The 15964-nt window shown below is 44.2% G+C and overlaps 1 protein-coding gene across 2 annotated transcripts in view; it reads left to right on the plus strand.

Moving 5' to 3' along the window:
• Positions 1 to 15964, plus strand: part of LOC144798597 (transmembrane protein 272-like) — a 166969-nt gene that overhangs the window by 126096 nt on the left and 24909 nt on the right. Inside the window, exons 3-4 of one of the 2 annotated variants that reach the window (XM_078669553.1) lie at positions 11799 to 12136; positions 13420 to 13470. In XM_078669553.1, coding sequence (XP_078525679.1) covers positions 12111 to 12136; positions 13420 to 13470 — 77 coding nt within the window. In that variant the 5' untranslated portion in view covers positions 11799 to 12110. The remainder of the gene's footprint in view (positions 1 to 11798; positions 12137 to 13419; positions 13471 to 15964) is intronic. The other variant, XM_078669554.1, reaches the window with a different exon arrangement.

The raw sequence follows: 15964 nt of genomic DNA on the forward strand, positions 1-15964 counted from the left end.
TTTGCTCTGTGGCAGGCCCACGTGGTTATAGGCTCGTATTTGTATAATGAAATTTTCACAATAAAGGTTTTTAAAAGAAAACATGGTAGTAGTATATACATTGGTAAAGTTTTTAATAATAGTGACTGTTTTAGAATCATTAAAAGGCAAGTGAAATAAAGCAGACCAATTACATGAAGGGTAAAAGGTATAATACGAAGGAACGCAGTAAAGATAAATGGTCAAGGGCTGTTGTGTTTTCTATTCCTGCAACATAAAGTGATCGATAAGAATCTCATATTCAGGCGTATCGGCGACTAAGACAGCAGGTCGACCCTCTTTTGCTCAACGGCTCCGTCATGGGACGAAGAAACGCTCTTTTTCTCGAAAAAAGAATATATTTTACTTGCAGGACAGTTGTAAAATTTCCGGGAAAGTACATTAGCCTGGAACATTATAACATATATTTAAGAAAAAATAATGTTCGGAAGTAATGAAAAGCGTAATTTTTAGGTCATATGACCAAGCCTTTCATCATTACAATAAGAAAAGTAAAATGAACCAATGAAAAGTTTTATTAACAAGTCACATGACTTGTTATGCTTACGTTACGCGCTGCGCGCCCCGGATGACTTCCGGATGCGCTAACGCGGCGCGTCATATGACGCATTACGCGACAACGCAGGTACAGAATATAGTCAAAATGTCTCCACCAACCAGCGGTCGGAACACAACCCCTTTCAGCAGGCTAAATAGTTCTGTTAAATGACAACAGAAGGGACAGGCAACAAGAACCATCAGTCAAAGAGGGGAGGGCTAGTTCTTCTCTACCGGGTTACATTGGGGCGCTACCGGAACTGATCGAATTGGTAGTCTACAGTGTTTCTGGATGTTTCAGACTGAAGCTGGGGTTAGCATGAGAGCAGCACCATTTCGTAGCTCCGTCGTGGTCATTCCGCAACCAATCATGGCAGCCGTTCTTTATCGTTATTTTGGGCGGGGTGGGTGGCGGAGCCGAGCTGTTTTGCAGCCATCATTGTGTGGAGTTCAGTTCATCTCACTAGTTTTGTATTTGTAATGAGGGGTTGTTCCTAATGTTTCTATTTTAGCGAGGTCAAAAAGAGATCCCATTAGTGGCCTACTGATTTTGCTCGATTCCTTTTCTTTTTTTTTACACGATTTTTCGTTATCTGCAAAGACTAAACAGAGTATTGCGACTCTGTGTTTGTTTGTAAATAGAGAATGAACCAAAGAGAACTAATTCTAAAACAGTAAATACTTGGATAACAATCAATCAAATGGAGAGAGAAGCAGGCACGACGGATTACAACGGGGGCAAAGGCCTGCGTTAACTACCTTTCACTATCTGCAAAGAGAGAGTACTCCTAATAGAAATGAGGGGGGGGGCACCATTCAAAGCAGATCAGTGTGCATAAACACGAAAATGTTTTCACTTACCACGTACTTGACATTCGACAGCTTATGATATTTGCTATTAAAAAACCATTGAAATTCACTGAAAAAACCATAGGTTATAGACCATATATAGTTAGGAATTAGCATTTACAAAACCTTGAAAATTCACTGAAAAAACCATAGGTTATAGACCATATATAGTTAGGAATTAGCATTTAAAAAACCTTATTTTACTCACACAAAACCATTGAAATTCCATATATAGTTAGTTGCACTAACTATATATCGCGCACCCGCAATCCACTGCTGATCATGTCACATATTACATCATTCATGACATGGTCAGTGACATCACTGATGACATCACTGATGACATCTCAAATGACATCACTGATGACATCACTGATGACATCTCATTTGACATCATTCTTGTGCTAATACGATAAATCTCTTCAGACTCTAATATAACCTTAGATACACTCAGTGTATACAGACACTCACACACTGCCACTCATCCATGGAGTTACTCACACACCCAGTCAGTCATGCAAAGAAACAATCTCACCTCCATTTCTTCAACTATACAGTTAAACACACCTTACTTATTGAAACATATACTAACACATATTTACTCTCTTATACAATCCCTGATACAAGTTCACAATGATCGATACAACCACTCACTCATTCAGTGGCTCTCATGCACAGTTATTTATATATGCCAACTCTCACATGTACTGTGTTTTACATATGTACTTACTATGACATGTAGCATTGAGATATCCATTCACTCATCAATACACTCATGCACACAGTCAACTGCCCATGTAGCTGTTTCCACATGCACTCTTGAACTCATACACCTAGTGAATAAACTGCTCACACATCTATGCATAGAGTCACACACCTTCCAGCCACCCCCACACAAACTCAATCTCCCATAGAAATACTTGGGCAACCAATTAATAACACATATAGCCTCTCGTATAGCTAATGATCAACACATGCAGCAGTTTACAGAACAAGAGACATAATGATGCACAAATTAAGACAGTTTAGTCACTAACCCATGCATTCAGTGAGACACATTTAATCACTCACTCATACAGTCAGTCACGCACCTACTAAATCCTTCATCCAGACACTTATACATCCACTCATTCTTCAATATGTAAGACATATTTTAACTTTACAGAAACATACAGTCACTGGATGTTGTCATCAGTGATGTCATCAGTGATGTCATTTGAGATGTCATCAGTGATGTCATCAGTGATGTCACTGACCATGTCATGAATGATGTAATATGTGACATGATCAGCAGTGGATTGCGGGTGCGCGATATATAGTTAGTGCAACTAACTATATATGGAATTTCAATGGTTTTGTGTGAGTAAAATAAGGTTTTTTAAATGCTAATTCCTAACTATATATGGTCTATAACCTATGGTTTTTTCAGTGAATTTTCAAGGTTTTGTAAATGCTAATTCCTAACTATATATGGTCTATAACCTATGGTTTTTTCAGTGAATATATATATATATATATATATATATATATATATATACACACACATACATATACACTACCTACTGGCGGTTGCCAGTAGGTAGTTATAATTAGGACCAAGTTTCCATAGGAAGAGCATTTTGTGTTTTGCTCATAACCTACTGGCGGTCGCCAGTAGGTAGTTATAATTAGGACCAAGTTTCCATAGGAAGAGCATTTTGTGTTTTGCTCATAACTTTGGCGTTGTTTGATGAATGTTCATGAAATTTACCAAACTAATTATATGTTCATATCTGCTCCCATGTTGAAAGTTCGGGGGTGATTCGTCAAGAGGGGGCCGAGAAAAAAGGGGTGTCCCAAAACATGTTTTCTCCATCCAATTTCCATAAGAAACTTTATACAAGGCTACAGGTCGAACGGGTGAACGGAATTACCCCACATTTGGCAGGGAGAAGGGTCTTGGTCTAGATAGCATGATTTGGTTTATTTGGTGTAAATCCGTTCAGTAGTTTCAGAGAGATATCGAAATTTACAGATATCGATATTTGGGAATTCTGCCATCTGATTGGCTGAGGCGTTACGAGCACGAGCTTGCTGGTTAGTGGCTGCACACGGTTGCAACTAGGTCATTGACATCACTGGCATGTCGATATTGGCCCTTTTTCGGGCTGAAAGTTTGTTTATGTAACATATGTTGACCAAAAAAAGGACAATTTATACACAATATGGCACAATAACATCGACCCACTGGTGGGCGGGAAGTTTAATTATGTAGTGATGTCAAATGTTAATGTGGCAAACGATTAGTGCATGTTGAATGCAGCAACAGTAAAAAATTGTTAAATATTTAAAGCCATAAAAGTTATCAAAAACTACATTACCCACAATTCCAGAGTCACGGGAACAGGACTCAGGAAGTTGCCCTATCATGTGTTTCCTGTAGGAGAGGGGGTTTTCCTTCTCCTTTTAAAAAAAAAATGAAGTCTTAAATAACACCTAAACACAACAGTAATCTGACCGTGATCAAGGTAGCGGGCGCTACCGAAACGTGTTGGTTTTGTCTGTGCTGAGACCCAAATGGATTTAAGAATAAATTAATTGAAACTTAACGAGTTGGTTGGTGAGTGCGGCTCCAAGTTTCCTTTCTTGGAAGAAAACGTTGTTGTAATATAGAGAGGTTGGGCTCAACCGCAGGAGCGACGCACTTACGCAGCAGCGCCAAGTACGGGGTACAAGGGAGCCATATCACGAGGATGCTGACCACACCAAGGGGGCAGAGTATAGAAGTTAAAACAACAGAGGGGAAGGACTGCTTTTCATTTCGCAGCGCTAGGAACAGTTGGAGAGGGGCGCAGAGGAAGGCTGGTATTGCTGAAATGCATTCGCCTAAACCATTTGTTCAATAAAGTGCTCCTGATTGTCTCCCTTTGGGTCACGGCCTTTTCTTTGGAGGAGGAAGCTGCTCAGACAGCTGTTTTTTGTGTATTGCGGTAGCAATAAGATCCAGTACCCACCACGACGCTTGGTGGAGACATCGGCAGGGGATATTCTATCCTCTAATTGGGTAACCAGGACTCTGTGTTCACCCCCGCGAAGGATTCCAGGCAGAAGGATAGCAGCGGTTAAAGAAGGGGGACTCGAGGGAGCACGGAGTTGTTTCACATGGCTTACCTCCCAGCGGAGTCCTACAGCTGTGCCTCCCACGGACTCTGTCTCTGAAAAGTATCACCTCATGCTACTTGCATCCAGTTCCACTGTGCTGAACATTAGGGCATTGTGGGATGTGTGGTTCCACTACACGGGACTGCACGAGGATGCTGACCACACCAAGGGGGCAGAGTATAGAAGTTAAAACAACAGAGGGGAAGGACTGCTTTTCATTTCGCAGCGCTAGGAACAGTTGGAGAGGGGCGCTGAGGAAGGCTGGTATTGCCGAAATGCATTCGCCTAAACCATTTGTTCAATAAAGTGCTCCTGATTGTCTCCCTTTGGGTCACGGCCTTTTCTATGGAGGAGGAAGCTGCTTATATATATACACAGAAAAAAGAGTTACCCCTCGAAAGGAATGCAGAGTCGTCCTCCATTGAGCACCTTTCTGCTCTATTCTCGCTGGCCAAATAAGCTGCAACAGACTCACCCAGTTCTTGCGGTGGTGCTTAATCCGTGGCCTGGGCCGACCACATTATGTGCAGAAAAAAGAGTTAAAAGCAGAAAAAAGAGTTACCCCTCGAAAGGACAAGCATTAGCAGGTAGCCACCGCTAGCACGGAAAGAGCAGCTCATGCAGACTCCGTCCCCATCAAAAATAACTCTGTCTATGCGTTTCAGGCTGCACGCCCTTCTTCATGGACAGCTTCAAGTGAAATGATGGCACACAGTACATCACCAGTGTATTCCCTTCTTTTATTTTCATGATAAACTTCAGGTGAATAATGGAATTGCATTGTGGGGATGGTAGTGCAATACCATCCATGTGGGTCGCCGCCGTCGCGTCACCCTCAGAGTTCTATTCTGCAGGAAAAACAGTGTCATGCAGAGTCGTCCTCAATTCCATAGAGCGCCTTCCTGCTCCATTCTCGCTGGCCAAATAAGCTGCAACAGACCCGCCCGGGTCTTGCGGTGGTGCTTAATCCGTGGCCTGGGCCGACCACATTGTGTGCAGAAAAAAGAGTTACTCCTCAAAAGGACAAGCACTCGCAGGTAGGTATCGCTAACACGGCAAGAGCAGCTCATGCAGACTCAGTCCCCATCAAAAAATAACGCTGTCTACGAGTTTCAGGTAGCACACCCTACTTCATGGACAGCTTCCAGTGAAATTAGGGCAAACAGTACGTCACCAGTGTATTCCCTTCTTTTATTTCCATCATAAACAGCAGGTGAATAATCAAATTGCATTGTGGGACTGGTAGTGCAATAACACCCATGTGGGTCGTAGCCGCCGTTGCATCACCCATAAAGTTCCATTCTGGAGGAAAAACAGTGTCATGCAGAGTCATCCTCAATTCCATAGAGCACTTCCTGCTCTGTTTTCGCTGGCCAAATAAGCAGCACAAGAGTCACAAGAAAAACGTAAAAAACAAGATAAGGGGGCAGGGTAGAAACACCCTGACCCCCAAGGCCGAAAAAACTTTCTTTTTTATTCCACAGGATTTGGATTTGCGTAGGGTCCAAGAATCCAGCAGAAATAAAAAACAAAAAACAAAGTGCAGGCTCTTGCGCTTCCTTTGTTTTAAGCCCCTGGGAAGGCCACTCTGTCCAGGGGCCACACAGACCCCCCTTGTTAAAAAAAAGAAAAAGAAAAAACTGAAGCCGGCATCTTACCGGTGGCCCCGCCCACTCACTGCACCAGTCTGCATACGTACCTCCTTGCACATTCTGGATTAGGGGATTAAATCACATTGAATCCTAAGGGTGCTTAACCCGTTTGCTGCTTCAAACGTTCCGCGCCAATGCAGAACGTTCTATTAAGAGGGCGGGCTGTGTTGCCCAATGGACGTGCACAGCACTACGGAGGTAGTGCTCGCGACTGTGGTTGGCCGACAGAAGCATCGAAGTGGTTATGGACCAAGTAGCCCGTGAGGTACCTCCAGTAAGCCCCACACAGTGGGATTGCTGAGAGGCGGTCCGATGCCATGCCCCTTTTCTCACCACTCTGCAAATGCGACTACTACATTATAGTTAGAAATTAGCATTTAAAAAAACATTAGAAATTCACTGAAAAACACACAGGTTTAAGGGACGTTATAGTTAGTTGGACATTTCACTAGTACAAAACCAGGGAAATTCAGCCGTGATTGTTAGTTTAGCTAACTACAACTTGCACCCCTGCAATGCACTGCTGATGACATCACATATTACATCACTCATGACCTGTCCAGTGACATCACTGATGATATCATCCACTTAATATCTGATGCACTTCCTCACACCCTAATATAACCTTTCATACACCTACACTAAAATACAGACTACCATTCTCAAAACCATAGACACACCAATACCAGTTAGTACATACCCACTAACTGATTCATAGGTCTACACACACATCCACTCACCCATACAGTCACTCAAACACGCAGTTACGGATATAAGCACGTGTACACGTTTGTAGATACTCACACTAACCCTGGGCGTAGTTTGCGTAATAGCGCTACGCATAGCTATGCGAACTGCGTAGTGTGGTAGGGAAATGCTGTTTGCACTGATTGAACAGTGCCGATGCTTGTCCGCACTGTGCAATCATTGCAAATGGCATCTTTCACAGTGCAAGAGGTCGTTTTCTGCCATTCGAGTAGATTTGTACTCGAGCTGCAGCTTTTTCAACGCGGACTGGTAGTTTCTCATCACGAGCGGTCGCGAGCATACGCGACTGCTCGCAATGAGAAACCTGACCTCCATGCGTTGAGAATCTCGCCGGGAAGTTTATGTTCCACACTCGCAATCAGCGATTTTGTGATTTTGCTCGCTCATGGTCACCAATTTGACGTTGAGGACCATGAGCAAGCAAAAAATGCCCGCTACGCTATGCGTTTTTGCACTGTCCTATGTGCAATTCAGGTAGTAGCGCAAACTTCGCACGCTCCACAAGCGTAGCGTAGTACTACGCCCAGGGTTAACTCACACACCCCCACTTACCAATAGAGTTACTCACACACCTAGTCAGTCACCCAAAGAATCAATCACACTGCCATTTACTCATTATACAGTTATACACACACCACCTCACTTATTCATTCAGATACTAACACATGCTTACTCTCTTATACAAGCACTGACACAAGCACACACTCATCCATACAGCCACTTTCACAATCACTCACTCTCACATATACTCACTGACCATGTCATGAGTGATGTAATGTGTGAGGTCATCAGAAGTGCATTGCGGGGGCGCGAGTTATAGTTAGCACAACTAACTACAACGGACAATTTTCTCAGGTTTTGTACGAGTGAAATGTCCACCTAACTATCACGTCCCTGAAACCTGTGTTTTTTTCTGTGAATATATGTGCACACACACTAAAATACCTTTGCAATATTTTGTGCCTCAGTATTTTGTGACCAATATATTTTGTTGCTGATATTCCACTGGAATACTGTGGGCCCGATTGGTGCAATGATGTGGAGTAGATGTAGCATCTGAACCCTTAGTAGGCTATTATTGGGTGCCGTATCAATGTCTAGAGGACGCAAAGGCTTTAAACTCATCTTCACTATAGATTGAAATATGACTTCTCTTTCGACGATTAGGACTCCGCCACCTTTGCAAAACCAGACTTCACACTGGCAGGAAAGGGGTGGTTAAAAGGATGTGAAATCTTTCCAGAGGCAGGAAGGGAACCAAAAACTTTCATTTTAAAGTGGGTGATTGGCTTAAATGTAATCCTCCTTTCCAGCCTTACAAAACAAACTACCTAGTGATAAAGAGGGCGATTAGTCCCCCGCTTTGCTGCAACTCTGTTTATTTATTTAAAGCCTGTTTGAGACATTGCAACTTTTATGACTTTGTCTTCGCTGTTTTTTGAATGAGTAAGTCTTTATTGGTATAATGCACAAAGACATTGGACAGATGGAACAATTATATCAAGAGCAATAATGCAAATAATTTGCAAGTACAGGTTAGTCATGAGCTGATGCCGAACAGTGTTGTCAAAAAGAATTACATAACAAAGTATTTTTCCAATGTTTATCCAAAACTTACAATGACCTGGCAAGGAGGTTGGGGATATGGAATTGCGGGCTCTAACAAAACAGACCCTGGAAGGGGTAGGAGTCATCTGGGACATTCGGGGATCAGCATCCGGAACATTTGATGAATACATATAGGGGTAAGGTGTTAAGATGTTAAAGCACCACCCACCTATGCAACCTGCACATCTTTTACCACCCCCCAGGTATGAACGATCCCTTCACGGACCACCTCATGGAAATTATCACAGCTAAGATCTCCCTCAACACCAAGGACATTTTCCTTGGAGATTTCAACCTGCACTGGAACGAACACAAGGATCCTCATGTCAACGCCATGAAAGACCTCCTGGCCGATCAAGCCCTGACCCAAGCTTGCTCACTCCCAACACATTCAAAAGGGGCCACTCTTGACTGGATCATCTCTAAGGAAGCAACAGTCAAGCTTATCTCTATAGACCCCTGTGTCTGGTCAGACCACCATGCCATCACCTTCCTTCTACCTGGCACCCACAAGATAAGAACACCACAACCGGTGCTTCCTAAATGCTGGGTCAGAGACACCAAGAACCTGGACCACAAGGAATTTGAGAACCGCTGCAAATCCGACCTCCCCCCCATATCACATCGGTCAGTAACCTCAATGATCACTACTCCACAACGATGTCGAAGATTCTGGATGACCTAGCCCCTCTTAAACTAAAAAGAACTCAGGTCAAAGATAGAAACCCCTGGTACACGGGTTCCCTCAATAACGAGAGGAGATCCCTCCGACAAGCTGAAAGAATCTGGAGACAGCACCCCTCGGCCGCCCACCTAAAACTTCTCCGCCGCCAGGCCAGAAATACATACAACAAGAATATCCTCAACTCAAACAAAGAGTTCTTCAGAGCTGAACTAGGAAATGCCCAGAACAGACCACGCAAACTCTTTGAGCTGGTCAAACATCAATCGAACAAACTGACCAAAACAGTGAAAGAAACCCCAAGTCTCTCATCTCATCTGAGGAAGTCTCCTCATTTTTTGCAAACAAAATTAAACCTCTACTGACCCCTGACCTTCCCCCCCACGCCCCCTGCCTCCACAGTCCTCACCTAAGAATCCAGCACATTGGACCATCTTTTCACTCTACGACGAAGACTCTGTCGCCAAAATCCTTTCCACCTTAAATCCGAACAACCACTTCAATGACCCGCTCCCTTCTAACTGCCTTGCGACCGCTGCCCAATCCATTATTCCTAGCTGGACTATGATAATCAACGCCTATCTCCGGCAAGATTCAATCCCGGACTCTCTAAAAGCGGGTCAAGTCCTCCCCATTCTTAAAAAGCCGTCGCTGGACCCAGCCTCCCCAGACAATTTCAGACCAAATTCCAACATTCCTCTCTTGGCTAAAGTGCTGGAGAAGTGTGTGCAACTGCAGCTAAGTCACCACATCAACAACTTCCATCTACTCGATAACTGCCAATCTGGTTTCCGACCTGGACACAGGACTGAAACCACCATGCTCCACATTGTCGATGACGCCCTACAAGCCCTTGACCAAGACAAAACCTGTCTCTTAATCCTCCTAGATCTATCATAGGCCTTCGACACGGTCAACCATGAGATGCTACTCGAACACCTCAAACTTAGGATGGGATTAGATGGCACTGTCCTCGACTGGTTTAGTTCCTACCTCCAAAACCGATCTCAAAGATTCCTAATCAACGGCAACCTGTCCGCTCCCTCCTTAGTCATGGTGGGAGTCCCTCAAGGATCAACGTTGTCTCCCACCCTTTTCATTCTCTATTTAGAACCCCTTGCCGAGGTCCCTCGCACCGCAAATATCTCCTACCATAGGTACGCAGATGACACTCAGATCTACATAAACATCTCTTCTCTTGAAGAAATCCTCATCTTGAATAAGGCCTTGAAGCTGACCGTCCAATGGCTCCCCTCCAACCAACTCAACCTCAATGCAAAGAAAACTGAGTTCCTCCTAATTTCCCCTCCTAAAGCAACTCGGAGATCCAGACATGGATCAAAGCGATCATAGCCTTAAACTGCCCCCCGACCATTGTGGACTCTGCCAGATCTCTGGGTATCACCTTGGACTATAACCTAAACATGCGAGACCACATCAACTCAATGGCCAAATCTGCCAGATTCCACTTGAGCTACCTTTGGAAATTGAAACCATTCCTTGATGCTCCCGACCTAAAACTTGCAGTCCAATCCCTAGTTATTTCTAGACTGGAATATGGCTGCTCCACCCTTTCTGGTTTACCCAAGATCTCCCTAGCACCCTTAAAAGCCTGCCTCAACGCAGCTGCCAGACTACTTACCAGCACAAGGAAATTTGATCACATCACCCCTCATCTGAAATCATTGAACTGGCTCCCACTCGAGGCTAGGCTCCATCTCAAGCTGGCATGCATCACGCACAAGGCCCTACACTCAAACTCCCCTGCGTATCTTGCACAGAAACTTGTGATATCCAGAGGAAGCAGAAACTCACGATCGGCCAGTGCCCCCTACTCCAGCCTATTCGCTTTCGGAAAAAAACAAACTATAATTGGGCTTTCGCTGGGCTGCACCAAGAATATGGAACTCCTTCCCACCCACCATCAGAAGAATCCCCTCTCTGATAAGCTTCAAAAAGGAGGCAAAATCCTTCCTCATGGGTAAATTCCTTGACTAATCCCATTCCACAACCACCCCATAGACAACTGCCTCCATCCTGCGACCTCGCCCCACCAAGAAATCGGAGTCTGTTCTTAACAATTGTAATATTGACTATCCTGTATAATGCTTTTCCCTCTTGTACCCAGCACCCCCTAACCCCCTAATTTACAGTATTCTTGTGTTATCCTTCCTATTGTTTACTTTGTGACTCTGTAGAGCGCTCTGATACCCTAACGGGTCAAGTTTGCGCTCTATAAACTCTAAAATAAATAAATGAATAAATAATAAACATTTGTCTTCACAAAACTCCACCATACAACTGGCACAATTAATTCATGCATCAATTGTTATTTTGCCTACATTATGCTAATGACCCTACCCTTACTGATCCATGCACTGTCATCAATGCTATGAAAGAAATGACTGATCTAAATGGAATTGCTGTCCAATTAAATAAAATAAATACGACTGGCAGACAATGCCTTGTGTGCTTTTAGGAGTGGTGGACACTTTCCCATTCCTATCCCATTCTCCTTTTAGTTTTCCCCAGATTCCTCTTCCATGCCCCCAAGGAAGGTTCAATGATGCACTGGGACAGAGTCTGAGAAGGTACCTGGAGCTATAGCTGTGATATCCAGGAGTGAAGGCTCCTCAGGAGACATGGCAATTATACACAAGGAAAGAAGGTGTGAAGGTTCCTCGGGAGACATGCCAGTGATACACAAGGAAAGAATGTGAGAAGGTTCCTCAGGAGAAGTGTCATTGATACACAAGTAATGAAGGTGTGTAGGTTCCTCAGGAGACATGCCAGTTATATACAAGGAAAGAAGGTGTTAATGTTCCTCAGGAGACATGCCAGTGATACACAAGGAAAGAAGGTGAGAAGGTTCTTCAGGAAACGTGCCAGTGATACACAAGGAAAGAAGGTTGTGAAGGTTCCTCAGGAGTCATGCCTGTGATACACAAGGATAGGAGGTGTGAAGGTTCCTTATGAGGCATGCCGGTGATACACAAGAAAAGAAGGTGTGAAGGTTCTTGAGTGGAATCCCAGTGGTGATTTGGGACAGAAAGTGTGCAGGTCCTGGGAAGGGATATCTGTTCTTGGACTTGAGTGCAGAAATGGGTGAAGATCTGTCTTGTGCTCTTTCCTTTCTTTAATCATTGTGTCTCCAGTCTGAGTTCTAGGCTTCTGTTATAACCCTGTTCCCAAATGTCATTCATTTCTCAGCCAGGCATGGAGGGTGTCATTTCTGAATGCCCAGGAGGAGATGTTGCGGGTCCAGGGGACATTGCAGGCTTATAGGGGGGAGCAGTTTAGTCCCTTTGGCATTGGGGTGATGTAGTCCCCTTTCTTCAGGCTGTTGATGAGATGCGATGCACCATGTATGAGGCCTGTCAGCAGTCCCAATTTGTTGTCTGGGCACCGACTGAGCATAGCAGGGCCTCTGTTATGGTGCGAGCGGACCAAGACTGGCACTGTTGATCTGAAGTTTGTTTCCGTTTAAACAGTTTTATCCTTTTTTAGGGGGGGGGGAGTAAATCGCATGCACACTTGGTTTGGTTGGTGATTTGCTCATTAAATGAGTGGTCCAAGTCGAGGAAGATAGATAAACCAGGGTAAGAATATGAAGAAGGGTGCCTGCAGCCTGGGTAAGGACAACTTTATAACCCCCCTCTGCCTAAGCAGTAGGAGGATTCTGCTCATGAATATGAATAAGGGTGTAGCCACTGCTACCCGTGTCACTGGGTCCAGTCCTTTGGAACCCTCTGCGCTACCTTAGCAATCCCTGGTCTCTGGAACAAAATGTAGGATCAAAAATAATTTGAGCTGTAAAGAGCCCTGACTTTTTTCTAACTTTCCATCCTTGCCCTCCCCCTACCCTTCAGTAGCTAATCAGGGGGTATTGTGGGGCTAAGGGCAAACACTGTGATGTCATGGGGTTCGAAGGGTGCGTGACGTCACTTCTGCTACCACTGGCATTTTGGTGAATCTACATAATGGCGCGGCACGGGTTGGTGTTCCGGAAAAGGGGACGGGTCTTGGTTTTCTTGATTGGGATTGCAGTACAGAGCAGGCACTAAGTGCAGAGAGGCTTATCAGAGCATGGATTGTGTTCTCAAACCTTCCTTTCTTTAACCTGCTTTTCTCTTCTCCTTGCAGTGTCTGTGATATGCATTGCAGCAGGAATATCCATTGCAGACATCAGTGTCGGTGAGTGAGTTCTGCCCTGTGCTGCCCTGAAACTGCGAGTGCGGAAGCTGCTGCATGTGTTGAGTTACAACCTAGAGTGGTTTGGGATGCTATAGGAGGGTAGACATGATTTGTCTTCCTTTGCCTAGAGGAATCCAACTGAACTCTGGTCTGCATGGTGCCCTGATGTACTTGGTCCAGGATTCTTTGTTTTATTTTGGCAACAGCCCAATCCTGAAGCTGGAAGTTCATTGCCACCAGTTGTATATGGCCATTATTCCACCAGTATAACCACTAGTTTATTGTTGAGAAGTTTAAAAACAAATTATAGAAATAAGCAAACATTTATTTTTTCCCCTTGAACCTTTATCCTAACACAGCACATAAATGGAGAAAACACTTCAAAGGTATTTTAGCACTGCCTAAACTATTACTAAATGATTTTTTAAAGCAGACAGAGGCAGAATTACCATGATATAAAGTAGTTGAGGATTTTACAAATATCCTGTGGAAGTATGAACTCCTGGCTCTTTCAAAATTTGAAAACACAGAAATTATTCCCTGAAAAGGTGGCAATCCTAGCAGAACCTGTACTGTTGGCTCCAGTCCTCTCTTGCCCCCAGGAGACAATGCGCTGATAAACACAGCTCAGATTCAAGGGGCTTTGCAACTTGTAAACATGCTGGGGAAAGAATCGTGTCCCAAGGAAGCAAGACTCGGGTCCGTTTTTGGTGCACGCTTCTTCAGCTATGAAACCATGTAACTTTCAGCTCAACGAGCCATGAAGCCCCTCAACCCAGCTATCAATCACGCCATCACAAGCATATTAACTATCACTGCTTCAAGGTACCAGTGACCATACATTCACCCATGCTGCCTCGCGGCTTGCATTTCAAACCTCCATTCCCCAAAAGACAGTCTCAAATTTGACCAGAGTTGCATTTGGTATTGAACTGCAGTTTTGTGTAAATTCTATACCACACCCAGAAAACCACAGAATAAAGTCAGTAAAATTATACATGAACCAATATGAAACAAACCGCCTTCTGCAGGCGCGTCGATGCACAGTGCTGTACACAGTTCTAAACCAGGATCCTGGTTGTCCAAGTATAATAAGCCATTACTAAACCATGTGTTACTCTGTTCTAACCTTGCTGGCCTCTATCCCATATGATTCCCTTCTGAACAATAGGAAACTGAATTAAATGCAAATTCAGCAGGTCAATTTGCCTCCAGTCAATGAAAAGTCAAGAACAGTAGAGCATGCCCACATGTGGGCATACTCCATGATTTGATTTGATTTGATTTGATTTGGCATTTATAAAGTGCACGATTGCCCATGGGCGTCTGTGCGCTATGTGACATAGTAGACCAGCTAGCTTCTGTTTGAGTTTAAAAACTTGCAGTGAACAAGGCCCATTTCCTGCTCAACTGTCTCCTGTCATCTGTTGATTGCACAGCATTTGAAAAATAATTAGTAGATGTTTTCTAAATTCATGTGTTGAAAGTATTGAAATGAAACAGACTTAAAGCAGGTCGTGCCTGTTTACATTCATCATTTCAAGCATTAGGTGCCTGCCTGTATTTGGGCACTGTTTACATCAGCACCATCACTGGCCACTAGAGGAGGGAAGAATGAAAAGGTGGTGTGAGGGATGAGGTATGAACAACCAGGGGTGAGGGTGTCCCAAGGTGGACAGAGCAGTGATCATTTGAAGTCATTATAATGTCTTCATTTCACTCCTCACTCTTTAAGTGAGTGAGCGACAGTGAGAGAGGGGCGATGGATGGTGAGTGCCGGATGATAAATGAGATTTCAGGAGTATGGAGGTAGGGATGAGAAATGAGTAGGTGAGGAATGAAGTGTGAGTGAGAGAGGGAAAATTAGCTAGGAATGAGGGTTTATGAGTGAAGAATGATGTGGGAGGGATAAAAATGATGATAAGTGAGGGATCCATGGATGTAGAACATTCAGGGTTGATGAGCAAAGGAAAATGGTCTATTTCACAAACATAGATGATGTACAGCGGCCCATGACACAGCGGAACATGTTATCCTTCTCAATCATCTCTGAGGTTGGACAGAAGCAGCGGTCCAGGATCTTCACTGAACTGGGCAGCTTCATTTTTTTAAAAGTATTACCAATCGACAGGGCTTAGCACAAACCAAACCATCCTGATAACTTACAGGTGATACCAAGTTCTGCCTCCAACGAGAGGTCAGATCCAGAAATTGGGGCAAAATCCCAGAGTGCTTGATCACATCGAGCATCAGAGGTAATCTTCCTCTGCCTCAGTGTGTCCAAAATAGAAGTGTATAGGAAAAACAGCACCTCAGCGGCCCTTCGCCAGGTTCTTTGGTGGAAGCCTCAGTGGTCCTGAGTGTGGATGGGATTCCAAGCTTTCCTTCACCCAGAAGGGCACTCATAGTCAACTACACTTGCTCCTGCAGGGTCAACCCTTCCTCCAGGCCCCACTCACACTGGAGCTGAACAGACTCTTAACAACATAAGGTC

The sequence above is a fragment of the Lissotriton helveticus genome, chromosome 12 (assembly GCF_964261635.1).
Source record: "Lissotriton helveticus chromosome 12, aLisHel1.1, whole genome shotgun sequence".
Lineage (NCBI taxonomy): Eukaryota > Metazoa > Chordata > Amphibia > Caudata > Salamandridae > Lissotriton > Lissotriton helveticus.